The sequence below is a fragment of the Anguilla rostrata genome, chromosome 3 (genome assembly GCF_018555375.3).
Source record: "Anguilla rostrata isolate EN2019 chromosome 3, ASM1855537v3, whole genome shotgun sequence".
NCBI lineage: Eukaryota > Metazoa > Chordata > Actinopteri > Anguilliformes > Anguillidae > Anguilla > Anguilla rostrata.
This window is the reverse complement of record NC_057935.1, coordinates 60,330,577-60,352,633: the sequence shown is the minus strand read 5'-3', so window position 1 is coordinate 60,352,633 and position 22,057 is coordinate 60,330,577. Positions and strand designations below refer to the sequence as shown.

The 22,057-nt window shown below is 40.3% G+C and overlaps 1 protein-coding gene across 2 annotated transcripts; it reads left to right on the top strand.

Moving 5' to 3' along the window:
- Positions 1–582: 582 nt before the first annotated feature.
- atp1b2a (ATPase Na+/K+ transporting subunit beta 2a) lies at positions 583–20,708 on the top strand. 2 transcript variants are annotated; one of them, XM_064328973.1, is made up of 9 exons: positions 583–946; positions 1,121–1,315; positions 11,334–11,462; positions 11,969–12,073; positions 12,347–12,552; positions 13,230–13,289; positions 14,200–14,226; positions 14,401–14,496; positions 15,212–20,708. In XM_064328973.1, the coding sequence occupies exons 2-9, from the start codon at positions 1,204–1,206 to the stop codon at positions 15,380–15,382; spliced, it is 906 nt and encodes a 301-aa protein (XP_064185043.1). In that variant the 5' UTR covers positions 583–946; positions 1,121–1,203; the 3' UTR covers positions 15,383–20,708. The 2 variants fall into 2 exon arrangements, with proteins under 2 accessions (XP_064185043.1, XP_064185044.1); XM_064328974.1 differs by lacking the exon at positions 14,200–14,226 and having other exon boundaries at positions 584–946.
- Positions 20,709–22,057: the final 1,349 nt, after the last annotated feature.

The following is a 22,057-nucleotide window of genomic DNA, read 5'->3' as shown; positions in this document are numbered from 1 at the left end:
ATTACCTCAGACAGCGCACTGGATTTTCTTTTCGATTGCGCTCAAAACCGCATAAATGTGGGATTCCACGCATTTCTCCCCAATATTCTAATCTACAATATTTTAAAGGTTAATGTATACTGTTCTCGTATAGCCTATCGTTTCATCAGTACACCGTTTAATATAGAAATCCTATATTTCACTTCAATGAGAGCACAGATTCCGTATTTGTAATGAACATGTGCAGTAAGTATTAGATGACAGCCAAATACTTTGATATGGCGGTTTGCTGAAATATGGCATTAAGCCTTTCACATTAGGCCGTCACTACCACAGTTCTCGACAAGAGTGAAGGAATCCCTGCAACAATGATTGGACTGGCGAACTGACCTGTCACTCACATTATCAGCAGCGGTGAGATAGCGCACAGGCGCGAAGAAGGCGGGGTCGATACGTGAATGGTGAACAATCATTGGTTTTAAACTCAGAAGCTGCAAGACACGTACATTGGGAAGGGCGGGCGTTGTGTCGTCTGTTCTGCAGAGGAAAAGGGGGAGGGGGAGGGGGAGGGGGAGGGGGAGGGGGATGTGGAGGGTGCAGAGTGGGACCGGGCTTAAAAGCCAGAGAGTGTTTTACCGCAGTATCACTATATTTCTGCATATCTCTCCCGCATTCTGCGGCAGTCAGGTTAGTTTGGGGGGAGGGAAACCCATCTGGTAGGTAACGCAGGCAGTCTCACTAGCTCATCCATTTTTTTAGTTTTTATTTCATAAAATAAGAGACACTGCAGGAATATTTCTTAATATTGATATTTATTTGAACAGAGCCGTTTTGACAGTCATACATCGGAATACACACGTATTTGCTTGAGAGTCGCTTGGTCATTTAAACCACCGTTTTAACTTTTTCTTTGCGACAGATTTGAATCCATTTGCCTTCTATGTTGACATTTTAAACATCACCCTAGGTAAATGGTAAATGGTAAATGGACTGCATTTATATAGCGCTTTTATCCAAAGCGCTTTACAATTGATGCCTCTCATTCGCCAGAGCAGTTAGAGGTTAGGGGTTAGGTGTCTTGCTCAAGGACACTTCGACATGCCCAGGGCGGGGTTTGAACCGGCAACCCTCCGACTGCCAGGTCAAAAACATATATAGCTAATAAGGGATAGGCTTATAAAAATAGTGAAGTAGTGCGGGACAGAGGCAAAACGTAAATCGAAAATGGCAAAGGACGGTGAAAAGAAGACTTGCGGCCAGGTGATGGACGAATGGAAGGAATTCTTTTGGAACCCGCGGACACACGAGTTCCTGGGCAGGACAGCGAGCAGCTGGGGTGAGTCGAACCGCGGTTGTCACCCGTCTCCCCAATTGCCCCTCATCCCCAGTCATGCAACTCCTCTCTGTGTCCTCCTCTCTACAGTAGACATATACAGGTATCATAAACCGGCACTGCTTTCCGGAAAAAAAAAATCCGACGAAACCACATTTCATACTGTGTCTTGTTATTTGAGTGAATTCTTTTAGATGAATTATGCATTATGTTGCAATTCAATATTATTTCCAACAACAGACATTCGTAGTTTTCAGTGTGCGCATTTACCATTTCAGGTGCAATTTGAAAACTGAAATTAATCTGATGCAGTGGTTATGCATGGGCAGTGCTACATTGGTACATATAGGTCTCTGCAGCACAGTGCTGAAGCACAGGATTTGCAATGCGGCATATGTGAATATGAAATATGCCAACAGTAGTCGGTGGACTTTGTCTGCATAATTCGATTAATTAATTTCACTGAACATCCAGCGCAATGCGTCTGGACGTGTTTTGTTCTACTATTCTTTGGAAGGGTGCATATTAATGAAGGAATTGTAGTTTATAACAATAAAGGTTTATCTAAGGCGGGCAGTGTTTCACGCAGGCCTCTTAAAATTTAATGCGGATTACTGTATCATATGCTCTCTCTCTCTCTCTCTCTCTCTCTCTCTCTCTCTCTCTCCACACACATACACTGTTGGTTACCACACCCCACAGTATTTTCTCGCAAAGTATAATTTAGGCTAACATGTCCATTTGTGGTGTCTAATGTACTATTCGTATCTCTTTGTCCTAAATATAATTGTGCACCAATTATGTGAGACCCTTTGTATCTTTCTCTTTTTCTCCCATCATTCTCCATATATTGACAGATTTTGCTTTCGAAAGTATATGCATACACCCCAACTAGGATGGAGGGAGAGAGAGCAAGAGACTTAACAAAAGTCATGGGGGACATGCCAATTTGTCATTCTTGTCATACATTTTCCCAGTGATACCAGGGCTGTTGATACGCATTTCTTCTTCGAAATAATTTGGCAATAGGAAGACTGACATAGGCTGTACACACAGAGACACACTTGGACTTGTACACGCATACACAGGGGCATAGCTAGGAATTCTGCACCTCTGAAAGAATATTACTCTGGGCCCCCCTTTTTTAATAAAACAAATAGAATTTTTTTGGCTGCCCCAACCCCCCCCCCCCCCGATAGCTATGGGCCCCTAGAATCATCACCACCTTTCACCCCGCTAGTAAACGCCCTGCACACACATAGCTAGAAGCATTTACTCCTCTTCCCTCAAAAACATTTCCCTAGAATTGCTTGATGAGTACTTGCCTATTATAACCAGTAAATCTGCTTGATTTGAAGTTGCATGATTAATATTGGAAACATTTAAAAAATTAAATACCGATACCACTTAACAGTCAACACTATTAAAGCAATACAAATGCACCGGTATGCAAAATTAGCTTGTGATGCAGGATGCAAATAATTGGATCAAACTTCAAGAGGATAGGGGATATATGATGTAATGATAACTTGTTCATGCCCTCCACGTATGTGTTTGTGTGTGTGTGTGTGTGTGTAGATATAGATAGATAGATAGATAGATTATCCCATCCCAGCAGTAATCCCATCCATCCCAGTTTCAGTTTTTCTATGCCTCTTTCATAAGGTGTAATATGCATAATGTTAGTTCTGAATGCGGTTTTAGCTTGATAATATCAATTGGCCTGCAGTGAAATTGAGAGAATTTATTATAAGAATATGACCTACTGCCATTTCCCCCATGACTTTCTTTAAGAGTAACTAGCAGTCTCTCTATCTCTCTGTCTCTCTCTCTTTGTTGCTATAATTCCTATCTCTAGTCATACCACACATATACACACACACATGCACACACATTCTCTGACACATCATGAACACAGTTGCCAGGATTCTTTGTGAATGCAGAGTCTGTGGACCTAAAGTTTGATATGTTAAGTAAACATTGCTTATGCATTGAGAAAAGGAGAAAGAAAGAAAGAAAGAAAGAAAGAAAGAAAGAAAGAAAGAAAGAAAGAGAAACAAATCACATTACGAAAAATAACATGAATTTATTAATCCGGGATTGACATCAATATGGAGCGAGGGAAAGAGAGGATTTAGATGAGTAGAGGAGAGAAGGATTTGGATGTGGAATATAGAGAATGGTGAAATGTGGATATAGGGTAGTGAATGTGTGAATGTGTCTGGTTTTCCGTATCTCCGATAAAGATATATGAGTCGCTGCCAATCTTACTTGCTGATTCATTTGTGTATCCAAAACATGGCACATTATGGCACTTCAGTATTTACACACCGCATCTGCCTTTTGGTTGTTGTTTGATTGCAGTCCTTTTGTTATGGTGAAAATGCTTAAATTAAATGACACAATTCACTGCAAACATAATAATATCACTACATACAACCTGCCCTAAACTAAAACACATCACTAGTGTGTTGGAACTGAAATCAAGTGTTATTTTTGAAACAGCATTGTATTCTTTTTCATTTTATTTTATTGAAATTTACATATATACAAGACCATACAAAAAACAGACAAATGAATAGATATTTTAACAAGTTCTATTAACCAAAGGTGAACTGTCTGACAAACAATCACAATAACGAGAAACATAAACCCAAACAACAAATAGGAGTAAGAGTGCGAGTCTGAGGGCACAGGGGCAGTGGGTAGGCCCACAAACACATACACCAATACCAGGAGCACCTGAGCCTACCCACAATCAGTGATGTACACATATTATCCCCAATAAGCATCTAACATTGCTGTTAGATTGGTGTCCTTGGACAAATCCTGTCTGGTACTATTATTGATAGCAGGATTGGGTCCAGTCTTTCAGATAAAATCTTTGCTAAATTTTTTTGTCAACCTTCAGTAATGAAATGGGCCTATAAGCGACTGAGTCCTCAGGATCTTCTGGGAGACCTTCTTTGGAATTAAAGATATTGAAGCCATTTGCGATAGGGGTGGTAAAGTTTTTGAAGAAAATGAATGAGCATACATTTTCATTAAAAGTGGCTAAATGATCCATCAATTCTTTAAATATTTCTGGGGGAAACCCATCAGGACCTGAGGCATTCCCCAAAGGCAGTCCATCGATTTTCTCCTCCACTTCAAAGCAAGATATTAGTATTATTGGAAATGACCATGTTGCACCATATGATTTCTAACATTTTGTGTGACAGATTGAGATGTGGACAGATAACGTGTTTCATTTACAGCAGTTGTGTTTTCCTGTCCGATTCTTTTTGACCCCTGTTCTGAAGACTGGCAGGCTCTCTAAGCCTGGCTCCTTAAAACTTGCTAATGAGGGACAAGGTTATTTCTGTGGCAGGGAGATTCATTAACACACTTTTGGAATGACAGAGATGGTACCCCTCAAGGCCGCAGAGTCCACCTACTCCTAGGACTGCATGTAATCCCTGTCACACACACACACCCCTCCCCCCTCCCCCAGTGCTCACAAATTCTGATGGGTATTCCATTGTGGGTTAGAATGGACGTAGAACTGGATCCCCTTCCTGGGACAAGACACTACAACACCATGGGGATGAGGAACCCTGTGCCTTTACAGTTTCATCAGGGTACTGTTTAGGGTACTGTACACTGTGGGGAAACAAAGGAAATTGACAGGAAAGCTTCTCTGCATACATGCCTGCCCAATACAGTCTTTTTTTCAACTATATTTAAACTGTGATGTCAACTCAGAAGGAAAATGGGATGATCTGAGGAATCAAGGTGGGTCTGGATTGAAAAGAACTGGGTGGCCAGTCATCCATTGTGCATTGAGAGAAGTGCCTTGGGAATTTAGTCAATTAATTAACTAACCATGGTCTTCAATCAAGACTAATATGTAGAATCAGGTGTCTTAATGCTGGGCTAAATCAAAATCGACAACTGCCCTGTTTGGATCGGATTGGACACCCCTGTACTAACCAATGACAATTACACTTAGCATCATCTGTTCAGCATGGGAAACCTGCAGGGCGGTGTGGCAGCTGGCAGATGTAAAGGTTCAAGAACGATGGCTACTGCGCTTTCATTTTCAGTTAGCTGGGGGAACAATCAGTACCTGCTTCAAAGGCCTTATTGATGATTCATATGGACCTGCTGCACTCTGCAGTAAATGGAAAATCCACCGTAAAAAGAAAGCAGCAGAGAGAGGAAGAGCACTTAAGAGCACAGTGTGTTACTTCTCTGTGAAACGCTACTGGCAAGAGATCAGCTTCATCCCATCACATTCACCCAAACCCTGGATAAATGCCTAGTTCCTGCTGGCTGCTGTTGTCCTTCTCCCCATTTTCAGCTAACAAAAATGACAAACCAATAATCATGTAGTTAGTGGGGGGCAGCAACCTGCAAAGTTGCAGGATGTTACCATTAAAGAAGGAACAAATTAACAAAAACTAAATCAATTAGTGTTGTTGACTTTGCAGTTTTGCCACATGGCTTTGCACTTTACGATGTCTTCTGGTTCCAATAAAGCGTCTCTGGTTTGAGAGTGAGATCATGGGCAGAGGGGGAAAAGCCAAGTTGGGATATAAAGAAATGGGATGATTTTATGACCACAGCAAAGGTTGGGCCAGCTTTGTTGCCCATGAGTGTGTGGAGTGCTGAGTGTACAGTCTGAGAGAACGGATGAGGTGGTGAGCAATAATGAAGCATCCATGCACGCGCACACACACACACACACACATATGCACACACACAAACACACACACACACACACACACACACACACTCACACTCATATACTGGAGGCTCTGCTCCCAAAGTCCCCTATTTCTTCTCTGATACGATCCTACTGGTTCATATGCACCTCGCTGGGTCCAAAGGCCTTATGTGGTTGTGCAAGTGAGGCATACAGTACACATATACGCTCCCACGCCCTCACATTCACTCCCATCTCATTGGTTTGTCATTCTATACGGGCAAGGGAATCACATATTGATTGTTTCTCACTTCAGTGAAACCTCCCACGATGTAAAATAAACCGAAGACAGAAATCCATGTGGAGCGTTTATGTATTGATGTTAGTGCTGCATCATGGATATTTGCATTCATTCTTGCGTTTGTATCCCTGTGCAAGGGACAGAAACATTTACAGAATCAATTTATTTAATTAGCACTGAAGGGCTCTCTCGATTCAGAACAGCTCTGACATACATAATCACATGTCCCACATGGTTGGAAAGCAAAGAAATACATTTTTAAAAATAAGCCCAGATGCAGCATAAATTATGAGCAAAAACAGTCGTCCCTAGTTTGTGCTTGGTATAGAAAATAGAATCTATGAGAAAATACTTTTTTGTTCAAACACAGTGTATGAAGACTGAAGGGGCTGAGACATCATATATAATGTCAGTTTCCAGTTTCCTCATTATCACTTTATTCTGTCTACATTGAACTGCTCTACAATAAAAGAAAAAAACTTCATCAATGTGTTGGTCTGAGGCCACTGATTAGCATGATTTAGTCTTGCATACAGATTATTTTATAGTCCTTGTTTTGGTCTCGTTCACTTGCTTTGCTGTATATTGTACATGTACATTATATATAATAATGTTATTGTGCTCAAACGGTTAGTGTCTCGTGAGGCACAATGTTTTCATTGTGTGGGAGCAAGCTGTAGCTCGGGAGGAGCGGTGTGGACAGTGGGAATGCTGAAGTGGTGAGTGGGTGACAGGTACTGTAGGCATGGACGGGGGAGTGGGGAGAGAGATGAGATGAGTGAGAAAGTCCAGGGATGAGTATGAGAGGGAGCAAAGAGTGGTATCAATTTTGTATCAGCTGTATTTAATAGTGGGGTAGTGGCAGTGTGGAATAGTGTGGTACTGTAGTGTGGAATTGTGGGGTAGTGGCAGTGTGGAATAGTGAGGTACTGTTGTGTGGAATTGTGGGGTAGTGGCAGTGTGGAATAGTGGGGTACTGTTGTGTGGAATTGTGGGGTAGTGGCAGTGTGGAATAGTGGGGTACTGTTGTGTGGAATTGTGGGGTAGTGGCAGTGTGGAATAGTGGGGTACTGTCGTGTGGAATTGAGGCTAAAGATCTATAATGGTACGCGAAAGATTTCATATCTTGGTTATGGGTACACTATTGGTGTACATGGTAGCAGAACGTTTTAACTGCGGATTGTTTCAGGAAATATTCAAGCTTCATGAATTAATTATATGTGTAATGGTGTCAGCACCTCTGCTACATTGTAGAGGACCTGTTTGTCCCACGGGTCTGTTATTCCAAATGCAAGTGTTGCTCTCTCTCTCAGTAGTGCTTTCCAATCCATTAATGTTGTTTAGAATGCTGTTGTTCCACAGTCAACATTAAATCTCTCCAAATGAGTCTACTTTCCATCGCTTGATATCCAAAAATACATAATGTTTTGTTAGAGCACCAGCTATGGTCTCAGCTGCTTTGTTTTAATGAGCTTTTATGCACTTGCGAGTCATTGGCTTGAAGGCAAGAAAGAGAGAGAGAAAGTTAGGGGGTAGATGTATGTTTTGAGAACTGAGAGAATGTGACGGATATGGTGGCTGTGACAGGCCATTTCTGGAGTGTCATTTGAAAGCTGATGTGACATCTCTGTTAAGTGTCATTAAAAATGGTCATTAAGAGAGGAAGAACAGCATCATCGCTGTAATGCCGATGAAGGCAAACCAGATGGAATTGGGGGGGACAGAGAGAGACAGACCTTGGCAGTGAAGGGGGTAGAAAGCTGAGCCCATAAAAGCTGAGCCTTTCCATTACTTCAGGAAGATTGCTTCACCTGCCTTCTGCTGGCCTTTGGCTCAGACTGTCATCTCTGCTACCAATGTCATTCCCCCAATGACAGGAGCTCACAGAACCTCAGACGTGACTGACTGTGCTCTGAAGTGAACTCCCCCAACCGTTTCCTCCAGGCATCACCCGTACGCCCACTCTACACACACACACACACTGTCCTTACATCATTCTTTCACTCCTTTCTTGCTGCAATTAATCTTTTCATAAAAACAAGCCTTTCAAGCTTCAATGAATCAACATTTATCAGCAGTATCCACAGGGACGGTGTGGGTGTGTGCATGTACATGTGTACGTGCGTGTGTGTTTGTGTGTGAGTGTTCTTTCATCAGTTCCGTAAGCAAGCGTGCAGTGATTTTCTCTGCATATTATCTTTCTGACCCTGTGTTGGAGCACACTTCTTTGTGTGTGCCAGAGTATGTTTAAATATTCAAGTGTTTGGGTACTCCTATTGGGTAATGTGTGAAATATAAGCATTCTGAACAGGCTGGAGAGACACAAAACGTGTAGAAATTGTGAATCCTTCTGTATGCAAAGACAGCCCCTGATGGCCATGTCCTGACTCTCCCCTAGAAGTAATATGCCCACTGCTGTTTTCTACCCTGTCGCTGGGGCAATGCAGCAGGGGGAGGAGGAACGAGAGGGCAGGGGAGGGGGAGGAGGCAGGATGAGCTGCTGGTTGGAGCACAGAAAGACAACATTTGCCGTTGGCAATGAGAGACAACGGAGGGGGAAAATGAGGAAATGTAGAGCGAGATGGGGGAGGGGATAATCCCAGCTGAGACTAACTGCCCACTCCCCTCAATCTCCTTCATTCAACCTTCCCCCTTCATTCAAGCTCAAGCCCCCCCCCCCCAAACATACACACGCACACACACACGTACACACACCCCTTCCTGAAATTTAGGTTAAATAGCTGAGAGATTGAGAGCAATGTGGAGATGCCAAAAAATGATAGGGGGACAAAGAGAAATAGAGGCTGCCTGGGTTTAGAAGTAAAGAGGATTATGTCTTTGCACTGTCTGTGCTGACATTTGGTCAGTGGTGTGTTGGTTTGAGGGAGAAAGGGGTGGATTGAAAGAGAAACAATGAAATGTTCATATATAAAAACAACGACCACTACCGCAGTGTGTTTGCAAGTCTAAATGCAGTCCAAGAGTCTGTATTTTCATTCTAATGCTCCTGTAATTTCTCAAACCCATTGCTTTTATCTAACGCCAAACAGTAAAATAAATACATTATGTATTCATTTGCGGAGACCCTGATACATGACAACCTGCAGTTTTTACTAATAAAAACATACCTTGTCATCTAGCCCATTTATAGAGCTCAGTAAGTTCAGAATATATCATTCATTCATTGAAATAATAGCAGTGAACCCTCTGGTCTAGAGTCTAAAGGGTTGAACCACGACACCCCACACCATTTTGACATCATAACTGGTCTGCCTTTTTGTTAACTCGTTGACTGACACCACTGACAACCAGACAGACCTGTTCCTAGACAACCATCATGCTGCACAAGTCTTTCGTAATCATCAGTGACCTACCTTGAGCATATAGACAATGAAGTCTAGCAATCCAATTACGTGTTTAGGAGTATGAATGGAGGTGGAAACAGTTGCATACCCACCCCTCCTCAGACAGGTCTTACAGTCCCCATTCTCTTGTTGGGGTTCAGCTCAGCACTGGTGGAGAAAAAGAAAACACTATTGTCCACAAAGCAGGAAATTTCTGTCCCAATAATCGCAAAATGAAGGACAATGGCATATGGCAATCGATGAACATATGGTTATCCGGTGGTGAGGGAAAAACAGAGCAGGAGGAGTGGAAAGAGAGAGAAAGAAAGCCAGTAAATGTGATTTTTCATGTAACACTCGGAAGCCTTCTTAGAGGACAAATTACAGTTGTACTCAAAACAGAACTCTGTTTAAAATATAAAATTACTTTGTTTTATGATGTGCATGAAGTTCTGTTTACACTCAGGAGTGAATAGTTCAAAACACATCTTGTTTCTGACCAGAGTGTTCCTTTTTAAGGACCAGAATCCATGCAGATTATGTCTTTTCAGTCACCTGCTGATCAGTACTGGGGGGATGACATTACAGTCTGAATTGTGACTTTAATTTCACCATTAAGAGATGGCGAACAGACCAATGAGAACTGTGTAATACAGAGAACTGCCCCCTGGGATGCTTCAGATGCGCTATGCAACAAATAATGCTAAATTTTTATCTTGGGTGTTGCCATACCAACACAACAATATTTCTCAAAACTATGTTTCTCAAAACAATATTTTTTGAGAATAGGAAGATCACAGGTAAAACACCAATCTCCAAACTTCTCAGCTTCAGGAATAAAATTTCTGATAAAGAATTCATATCTGAATAAGTCAAACAGTGTAGTATGAGTGACAGTCTCAAGGCAGTCAAGTGAAATAGCTGTCAAGGAAGTGGTTCTGTGGCCACAACATTATTGGTTTGAACCTGGCCTGAGGCACTGTTTTTGAACCCATGAGAAAGGTGCTTAAGCTGTATGACCTCAGGGAAATATCTATGTGCATTAATGGATAAATATGTAAGATGTAAGCTACTTAGGTTGCCCTGGAAAGACATCTGCTATGCAAATAAATGTAATGTTCTCAATTAGTTAATGAAAAGAGCTCAGTATAACTGGTTTAACAAGATCACAATATCAGGTCGCAATGCAATGATGAAAATGACTTTCAAACATTGAAGCCAATAATATATGAATTTGCTTTTCACTTCGTAAGTCAAAGTTGATGAGAATAAAGGAAACCTCAGGCAGAGTGACTGCAACCCAAACTATGAGCAGTCCACTTCAGTACAATGATCCTCTAAGCATTTTGGCTGTCTTTAATGTATTATTTTATTGTAGTTTTTGTAGTACTGATTCATAATCGTTTTTGAGCTTGATGTTGAAGTAACAAAGGAGTAAAGTCCATGAGAAAACTAATGTCTGTTAACTTATTACATACTAGGTAGGGCAAGGTAATATACAACAAGACTTTATTCATGTAAGTGAAAAGACAGATATCTCACTGAAGGCATTTCAAACTATCTGAGCCCAGAGTTTTATGAATGTGTATCTGTTGCTGGTAGTCTGTGTAGTGTTGTCTGTGTGTTTGTGCTCATGTAAGAATATACATGATATTGCATATAACTTGGTGCTCCTGAATATCTCCCCAGGTTTGATCCTGCTGTTCTATCTGGTCTTCTACATCTTCCTGGCTGGCATGTTTACCCTCACCATGTATGTGATGCTGCTGACCCTGGATGACTACCATCCAACCTACCAGGACAGGCTGGCTACTCCAGGTACATACACACACATGCATATTCATGACTGACGGATTAAAAAAATACACACATGTAGAAACACGCACACATGCACACCCTTCTGTTATATACTTGAATCGATCAACCCTGTTAAAGTCTTTATGATGAGTAATGTTTGAATCTTGATGCAACATGTCCATGAAAACTCTCCAGGTCATAGAATCTGTCAATATTTTGAGTTCTCTGTATAATAGGTTCCTGGGTGAACCGAATAATGTCAATAAATATGCACTGGGATAAAAAGACAAAATATTGTATTAAAGGTTGTTAGAGAAAAAAGATGAGTTACCTGACCATTCATTTAATCACAGCAGTTTTATTTGAAATGTAACGTAGCTGGAATATTTAATTAGCCATCACTAAGTTGGTTGTCATTTTGCCAAATTCCAAATTCCAAGTGTTAAAAGTGAAGTACTGGGACCCATCTTTGTTTTCCCACCTGCAACTGTTCCATTTCTGTCCCTCCTACCCACTTCTATCCCCAGGCATGATGATTCAACCCAAGGGAAAATCACTGGAGATCATTTACAGTATCCAGGACACGGAGAGCTGGGACATGTATGTCCAGAACCTGAACAGCTTCCTTGACCGTGAGTGCCTGGGCTGGTTGGTGTGTCTATGTAGCCTACTTATGTGAGGGGACATAGCAGTTTGGAAAACCAGTATCATTTCAGCAGGAAAGTGTATGTGTGTGTGTGTGTGTGTGTGAGAGAGAGAGAGAGAGAGAGAGTGAGAGTGGGAGAAAGGCAACATCGATAGCCTACAATGCACCATAAAACATAAATAACATGCTACTAATAATAACTATGACTTTGTAACCCCCCCCCTCCCCCCACCCCCCCCCCCCCCACACACACACACAGCCTACAACGAATCTCTGCAGGTCCTGAGCAACAAAGAGTGCCCCCGGGATATGTACTTTACACAGGAGGACAGTGGAGAGATCCGGAACAACCCGAAGCGTTCCTGCCGGTTCAACCGCACCGAGCTGAAAGATTGTTCGGGCCTCGAGGACCGCTTCTACGGCTACAATGTGGGCAGGCCCTGTGTCCTCATCAAACTGAACCGGGTACGGGGAGGGCCCATCGGGGCAGTGCTACATCAATGACATTTCAGATCTCCTTTGTATTGTGTCATAAACGAATCCAAAAAAGATACATTTTAAATGGGCAATTTACCACGTTCTGTTGGTAAATGGACTACATTTATATAGCGCTTTTATCCAAAGCACTTTACAATTGATGCCTCTCATTCGCCAGAGCAGTTAGGGGTTAGGGATTAGGTGTCTTGCTTAAGGACACTTCGACATGCCCAGGGCGGGGTTTGAACCAGCAACCCTCCGACTGCCAGACAATCGGTCTTACCTCCTGAGCTATGTCACCCCCTATTGTCATTCTAAAGCCATTTAAAAGACTAATAATAATAATAATGATACATTTTATTTACGTAGCCCCTTTCCAGAGCCTAGAGTCACTTAACAAAGTTGAAAGGTTAAAAAGCAACAAGTACAGCAAATACAGAAGGCAAAACATATACATTGGTAATACAGAACAGAAGGCAGTACAAGATAACATACAAGACTGATGCATACATACATATTTATAATTCATTATTATATAGGAACACTGAGATAAATAGTTTTTCACTTCAGAACATCAGAACATTGACAGAGATGTCACAGGCATTTGTCTGTGCAAGGCCTGGGCAGCTGGTAGATACTATGTCCCTGTCCCACTCCCGCTGCAGGTCATCGGAATGTGCCCTGGAAAAGACAACGCGTCCCCATATGTCAGCTGCGCAGTCAAGGTGAGCTGATTTCTGCCCGATTACTGCACCACAGTCTGAACGGAAGGCCATCGAGGAGACTGTTTGTCATGCACCTGAACCCTGTGTCCAAAAACAGTTTTCTGAGAATAATACAATTCGTATGGCATCTGTAAGAAATACGAAATTTTCTTGTTTCTGTGTTATCCTTTGATGAACCCCTGGCGTTTCCCCTCTTGTCACGGTCAGGTCATTAAACATATTGTTGCCATGGAAACAAATAATCACCTGCTACTGCTCTGTAGGTGGTCATTTCAGGTAATCAGCTGGCACTGAAGCACAGTACAGTGTTAACTGGAATCATGTTTTCAGTACAAAGATGTTGAAATACACCATCGGTGCCAACTGTCTCAATTTCAAAATGCATTTAGGATATTTTATTACATTATACATTTTACTCTTTTTAGATCGGTTTCATGTATATTGCATTTCGATTTGAATGTGTTTATAGCCCTTGCAATATGTTGTGGTATGCTCGCATTTTCTTAAAGTAAAAGAGATCATAACTTTCACATTATGATTGTGAATTGTGCATTTCATCTGTACTTGATGTTCCAGAACATCCACCTGTGCAATTTTGATGCATATGTCGTACAATCCCAGTCAATGGTTACGTATGATCAAATGAGAACTTGAATCTTCTATTTTTCCAGGTGTCATTTTAAGAAAATTGTAAATTGGAGATTACTACTCCATGACTGTTTTACCTAATCTCTAGTCTCATTGTGTTTGAGTCGTCATTGCAATTTCATGCATCCACCACTCTGATATTCATACCTTCCTTTGTTTATTTTTTACTGCTGCTGCCTCTCTTTCTGTGCGATCTGTCATGCATCCATCTCTCACCTCTCATTTACTTTCATTATGCACTCCTATCGCTCTCTATTCCCAGAGTGACGTAGTTGGCGAAGATGAATGGGTAAGGTGTGCAGTGCTGTAGATGTAGAGAAAAGATAGTCAATAGTTCTTGCCGGTAGAATATCTGGTGCTAACACTCATGTGAAAGGTGTGTGTGTGTGTGTGTGTGTGTCTATGATGGGGAGATCTGAACACTAGTGAGTTATTCTAAGGTAAATCCTTTCTTCTCCCACAGAAAGAAAACACTGACTTGATTCGCAAGCTCGACTACTACCCCACAGATGCCACCTTCAACCTCATGTACTTTCCCTACTATGGCAAAAAAGCCCAGGTATTAAGTCCCAGTGGGACCCAGCATCAAGACCTCTCCCTGCTGTGTGAAGATTTCTGTATCAGCGTAGCCTCACATGTGCTTCACAAACACATGTACAATGTCATAGTGCTAAACAGGGTCATGTGCGGTAACTTGTGATGTTTGAATCAGAGTTTTGTGGACACAGTGCAACATGCAGCTTTGCACCAGTAGCTCTTCTGTAAGGGCTTTCTTTGGCAGTGCGCAGTAGTTGTCAGGGACTTGCTAATAATTTTGGAAGCGGCTATAACCTTAAGAAGAGAAAGATTCACTACTAACACTCACTAAATTTATAGTAAATATCCATCCATGCTAATCTAATACAGTATGTCCGTGATAGATTGTTGTCTAGAAGTGTGGAAAACTGCCATGTAAACGCAGAATTTACTGTGATCATGACAGTCTTTGACTAAACTTTTGTTTAGCTCTCTGTCTTTTGTGAAGCATGCTGGACAGCCATTAATCTCCATCTTCAATGTTGACACCTCCACAGTCATGCTCCCAGTTGCATTAGGTGTGCTTTATTGTTCAGATAAGTGCTAATCAGTCTAATAGCTCTGTGTTCTTACACTGCCACAGAGAGCAAGCATACTGTATATGTTACAGTAGCCCATCAAGGGGTTTGAATCGAGTGTTCTTTACAAAGACATGCAACTCTATCTCTCTCTCCTTATTTATATCTCCTCTCTACCAGGTGAACTACTCGCAACCCTTGGTTGCTGTAAAGTTCCAGAACATAACCTTCAATGCTGACGTCAACATTGAGTGCAAGATCAACGGCAACTCCTTCGCCAACCCCACAAGCGAGAGAGACAAGTTCGCTGGACGCGTCTCCTTCAAGCTGAGGATCAACAGTAAAGAATAAAGCATCTGCCCTCCCCTTCCCCAGATCCCTCACAGGCGCGAATACACACACTAATGCACATATCCATGACCATGTACCAGCATTAGCACCCTGCACTGGTAAGCTGGCACTGTTTATATTTTTCTCCCTACTTGCTAAGTTTACTCATCATTGTTTGGCATGAAATTGTTTATGCTTCTAGTGTTCTGAGGATTCAGGGCAGTCAAGGAAGTACTGCAGCACTCCCCTCTCCTCTGCAGACCATTTCTGTCTTCCATCACACACATGTTGCTAATAGTCACAGAGAGCGCTGGTTGTCACTGCTGTAACCTGGCAGTGACCAGAAACACCTGATCCCATCGAGAGCAGAATCTTCTGGAATTTTGGCCTTCCTCCTTCCTCTTAAACTACTTTGCAACAGCCCAGCCCTATATCAATTGGCCATATTTTTACAAAGTATATTGCATTTATGAATCATATATGAGTATGCATAAGTTGATGAATTGACTTTCCTGAAGAAAGAAAGGGTGCCAGTTCTGAGTATATATTGACATGTGTTTCTGTGTGTAATGTTTGGGACATAGATATAATCTTGTACAGCAGTTTGATGTAGTCCATTTATATGCATGAGTGGCTAGGGAATATATTATATATGTATATGTATATGTGTGTGTGTGTGTGTGTGTGTGTGTGCGTGTGTGCGTGCATGTGTGCGTGCGTGTGTGCGTGTTTGTGTACATATATCACTATATATATGCACAAAGCATTTCAATTGATTTATTGGCAAATAATTGGATAAACAGGTTTGTTTTGCTTCTTTGTTGCTACCCCCACACTCACCACACTTACTGTTCCAGATACAAACTACATTTATGTGTTACCTGATACAGGTAGTATGTATTTTGTTCAAGGAGAACTGCTTTTCCCATGTGGTCAAGCAGTTTTTTCACTCCATTCATTCAAGTTATAAAGGACATCTTAGGGTGATTTCATACTGCTGGCTACCACCATTAACTAAATTATTCTAAATGGGCATCAAATCCAATTCATGCATATCTAACCTAAAACATGGAGTGGTTTTGTCTTGGGGACACTGGATTTCCGAGAAGTTAAGTAGGTTTTTAATCTGTGCTTAAATCTGATAATGCTGATAGCAATGATGCTTTTCTGTCTATTGGGCCTTTAATTCCTCAATGCCTTTCAGCAGGTTTCCACTGGAACAAGGCCCTTCTAATCCCCAAAAGCCCATTTTCAAATTCACCTAGAAATCGGTTCAAAGAAAGCAAAACTTCCTGAGCTTGCATATTCATGCATGCACAATACAGCATATGCACACATGCACATGCACTCACACTTACGACCAAACACACACATACTTAAATTAATTCATATATGAAGGTCCTAAGATCTCATGGTACAGGTCTGTTTATATGTATGTGCACTGCATCAGGTTGTCATGTGTCATGTATGTAATACCAGTAGATGTCATTGTAATGTTTTGTATTGATTTGCACTGAACTTGCACTTAATACTTTATGCTTTATATGCAATCAATACTTATTTCCCTTATTCATATGTCTGTTCATTTATTCAATCCCCCACATCCCCTTGCTGAACAGATGTCTTATTCCCATATTAATTTCATGCGTTAAGCTCCTCCCTGGACCTTTGTTTTGAGAATATGTCCTAGTTTATCCGAATTTCCATAGTTATACGACGCTGTACCCCTGTCTAAGAGACATATCTACCACCTGTAGCCATTCCTACATTCATGGCACATATGGACATCTGTAGTGACTAGGTGGTGTGTCTACCATGGTGTCTTTGTTATGTGTTAAAAGGAAGAAACCAACCAATAACACTTTCTCTGTGCCACAGTGTAACAATGGCTAATGTAATAAAAACTTTGTGCTCTTTAATGTAATAACTGCCTGTTAGTGTAATAAGAATCTTGAATGCTTTGCCGGATAATGTAATAGCTTAGTACATTAACCTTGGATTCAAATATGTTTTGATATACCTCAGATCATACTTTAGTCATTTCCTACTACAGAAAAAATTCATATGTCATTTCTTACAATTTCTACAATTCATTCAACTGTATAATTCTCATGTTTGTAAACAGTATGATATGTATGATATGATAGGTAGGATACTGCACGTTTACTTAAATGCATATTTTACACCTCAAGTATTTATCCCTGGTCTGATGTTAATGTGTCTATGAGGGTTCATGTCGTAGTGTTTCTATATCTGTATGAGCCTTCTAGCGCAATCTTTTTTAAGTAAGTAGCAAAGTGTGACAATTGATATGACAGAAGACAGAAATTTTGGAATGTTATTACATTAACAGTTGAAGTATTACATTATTCATCAAAAAAGTTGCAACCCCCGGTTAATGTAATAACCCCCGCTTAATGTAATAAGTTATTACATGAACTGGCAATTACTACATTAAAGAGTACAATGTTATTGCATTAACCGTTTTCGTTACATTAACTATTGTTACGCACAGCCACACTGAAACATAGCTACTCGCTAGTATTCGCTACTGCACACCCTAGGTCTCATGATTGTAATGCGCAAAGAAGTAATGTCGATCTGACAGCAGTGTACAGCACGTCACGCTATGCTAGTGTCTGCTTGATTTCCATACTCAGGTGTGCATTCGAGCTGTTGCACATTGTCTAGCTTATATTTCTCACCTCCTTCTGTATGATGACTGGCACTCCACCAGTAACAGGGGCTTGGCCGCCTTCTTCCACACCTCCACAATATGATATACAAATATTCATTTTAGTCAAGGTAGAGACAATGGTTGAAGAGTTGTATAGCAATTCATTTATTTATAATCTGTTAATGTCTCCTAATCAATCTACCCTTCTAGTGGCTTCTTGTAGTCTCTCTTTTTAGCTCTATGAAAGTCTTTTTCATCTCATTTCTAATTTTTTTCAGTATTTCTCTTATCTCATTCTCTCTATCTCATTCTCTTGCTTCATCTAATTTTCTCTGTCTCCCTCTCTCTCAAACAACTTATACAGAAAGGCTCCATAAAAAAATATGTCCTCCGGCACTGTCCTCTGCTTTCTGTACTTCTCCTTTCATCCTTTATCTGTATCTGCTTATTTTATATCTTCAGTCACCCATGCCCTTGCCTTGCTCCTGTCCCACACATGCAAGATCTTTAGGACTTACAATAGCATAAACACCATCGAGTAGCTTCATACGACTCCAGATATAGCCAGTATATTTTAGTGAGTTATGGCTGTTGTATATATCAGTGTTGATTTGTGTGCATGTTGGGGTGACACTTAACTGTATACAGAACATTTCCCTCAACCAAAGACCCTTCGCATGCCGCATCACCTTTACTTACCCCATCTGTCCAATGATTTTGAGCTGGGACCATGGATCACACCAGGAAGTGTTCTGGCTGGATGATCTTTTTTGTGGCAGTTTTCCATAACTCCTCTATCTGGTTTCTGGAAGGCCAATTTAAATGGTTGTATTTATTTATTTATTTATTTATTTATTTATTTATTTATGTGAATTTATTTTTTAAACTACTTGCTGAATTTTATTTTGTGCTTATTTTGCTGGCTTTTTGCAATGAATCCTTCTTTATTTTATTTTTTTACAAGAAATGTATCATTTTCTGCCCAGAACGCTTAAGCTGCATTAGCATTTATCATCCCCCTAAAAACAGACTGTTACCCCTGAAAAATGTAAAAAGGAAATTTGATGACTTGACAGAATGTCACACAGTTTGATTCTTCTTTTTGTTTTACAATAATTTCTGTGCGCAGATATGGAGACACAAAAAAAAAGTTAGAGCAGTATCCTTTATTCATGTAGAGTGGGTCTGTGAAGTAAGTGTATGTTACAAACACATAAAAAGCCTGTGCAAGTTTTGGCTGGTGGGTAAATTTAATCCCAACCTAAACCCCCATCCCCCTCAGCGAACGCTCATAAACACAAATGGGACGTTCATGTCTTCATTATCATCATAGCACTGATCGGTGTTGCAGTATGCGACAGGCCTGTTTGAAGAAATATCCCTTTACTGCCATTCTGCTAGCTGTACCCAATCCAAAATAATATTATTTCCCTCCTTGAGTTGCACAGGACATGATGAACCAGGGCATAAAAGTATCACTAGCTGTTCATAACCTGAAATCTTTCAGTATCCTTCTGTAGGATTTATACTGTCATACTCTGCTAAGAATATATGAGTAATTTCTGATTTGTTCATTTAATTTTGTTTTCATTTTGACCTGGAGATGTCTTCTTAAAGCAATATTTATATATATATATATACCTTGTGTGGCTGTACATATATATTTTCTCCTTGGGTTGGCTATTTCAAAGATGGTGTAAAAGGAACTACTGAGTGAGAGAAAAAGAATGGGTATGTGTAAAAATCTATATATAAAAAGATTGGAAATCTGCCAACGCACAGTATAAAGATTAAAAACAAGGATGACTGGATTAAATCGTTTTTCAGACAAAGAGATTTAGCATTTTTACTCTTATTTTATTTTTAAGAGAATATAATACAATAGCTATGGATTGTAGTAGTTACTATAGATAGGTGAGCTGATAGCTATGTGTCAGCCAGTTATGTCTAACTGATGATGCATCAAAATACTTGAAGGGTGAACATCTATCAAGTACATGTGAATGATGCAGATGTTTTCGGTTTTGTCCTTTTGTTTTTCTTCTTGCTTTTACCTTTCTTGTTGTTTTTTCACTATTTTACAATCATGCTGTGCTTGTTGTGTTGTAATGCTTTTGTTACTTTTTTGTTACCATTCTGTTGAGTGCCCAGCATTTCCCAGGTCACAGTACATTTATGCAGTGTTTGTTCAAATAAAAATAAAAAAACAGCTTCTCATTACAATATTCATTATGTCTTATGCATCTATGTATATTGTTTCCTGAAAAATAATGTTTACAATGTGTAGAACAATCCTTACAATTCAAACAAAAATGTTTTTGAACATACAGAAACTTAAAATTGTTCAGCCAAGCCTTTACAATCCACTGGACAGTTTAAAATTGGAAGAAAACTGCACAGGTCATATGTCCTTGATTTGAAGAATAATTCTAAAGGTAGAAAGGATTTTATTTTTTTAAAGGTCATTGGAAATGTGTTTGGCGAACAAGTTCTTAATCTCTTCCTGTATAGCTGGCTGTTATTTGTTTGTTATTTTTGACAGCTATTTTAATTTTATTTTTTTTTATTTTTTGCAGTCATTGTATTTTTCTTTTTGTTCATTTTCATTGTAAAGATACTAGAGAAACCAATAAAAATTACAATTAAAGAAAAAATTGTCCATCTAGTGAACCATCGCGAGTATGTTACTCTGCTTACATACATCAGCAACTGACATCAGCAGTGCACTATACAGAATAATGAGGCTTGGGACCATCTAGGACTCCTTGTCAGAAGACAAAATTTGCTACTGATCTCTCCATTAAAAATTCTAAACCTTTAAAAAATATAGTTTAAGGATATAATTTAGGATTTGGGAAATATAGAATTTTGACTCTAATCCACAACAATAATAATAATAATAATAGTACATTTATTTTATATAGCGCTTTTCATGGTCTCAAAGATGCTTAATTTTATTTTATTTTTCAAAATAAACCCTTCCCTGTAGAAAATCAAATGAAATCACAGTGGCCAGGTTGCCAGCATCACATTCATTAAGTCTGTGTTATATGCAAGCCTTAACGCAACATAAACACAGTAACGTCCCCCCATTCTCACCCCCTACCGTAGAGACACTCATTTGTAAGTTCTAATTTATGATTTACTACTGAGATCAATTCACATCCACACCACCCACACTGAAGAAGAAGCTGCTGAGATAGGCAATTGCTCCCTCAGTACACTCATCGGGGATGCCAGTTTATATTTTTACACTACAGCTTTTCACAGTATTGTATCACAGGAGATCTGCCAACAATTCAAGGTGCAGCATATCAAATTGATGATGACCAGTGATCAGTAGACACCTGGAAAATCACTAGGAGACACTAATGCAGCTGTATCCTGAGAAGCCCAGGGTGACTTATCCTACCCACTTTACACCTGCAGGATACAGCTACCTGCATTCTGTGCTAATGTAACCGACCAGATTCAAATCAACAATGTTAGAGCAAGGCTCAGCCAGTACTTCAAGTAAGAGCATGTGTTAGGTGAGCCACTCGAGTGTGCCATGATTCTACAGTGCATTCTACGAATATTTGGATAGTGAGAAAATTTCTGTTGTCTTGGCACAATGGATTTGAAATTAAACTATGAACATGAGGTTCATGAAGTGCAGACCGAAGATTTTAATTAGCAGGTATCTACATCCATATCAGGTGAACCATGGAGGAACCGCAGCTATTTTTGTACATAGTCGCCCCCTTTTAGGGGACCAAAAGCAATTGGAAAATTGGCTGCTCAGCTGCTTATTGGCCAGCTGTGTGCTGTTACCTCGTTAGTTCACACGAAAAAAGCTAGCAAAAGGTCTCAAGTTGGAAGGTGTGGTATTTGCATTTGGGGTCAGCTGCAGTTGTCTCTCAGCATGAGGACCAAAGAAGTGCCTGTAAAGCAGGCCATTGTGGGTTGTAAAAATCTGAATAAATGAATCAGAGCCATAGTCAAAACATTGGGTGTGTCAAAATCAACAGTCTGGTACT

What these genes read in the sequence shown, in the direction of transcription:
- atp1b2a (XM_064328973.1), top strand. Translation starts at nt 1,204, where the DNA reads ATGGCAAAGGACGGTGAAAAGAAGACTTGCGGCCAGGTGATGGACGAA. An exon ending in CCTGAACAGCTTCCTTGACC is followed by an intron (nt 12,074 to 12,346) that starts GTGAGTGCCTGG and finishes ACACACACACAG; the next exon opens with CCTACAACGAATCTCTGCAG. An exon ending in ATGTCAGCTGCGCAGTCAAG is followed by an intron (nt 13,290 to 14,199) that starts GTGAGCTGATTT and finishes CTCTATTCCCAG; the next exon opens with AGTGACGTAGTTGGCGAAGA.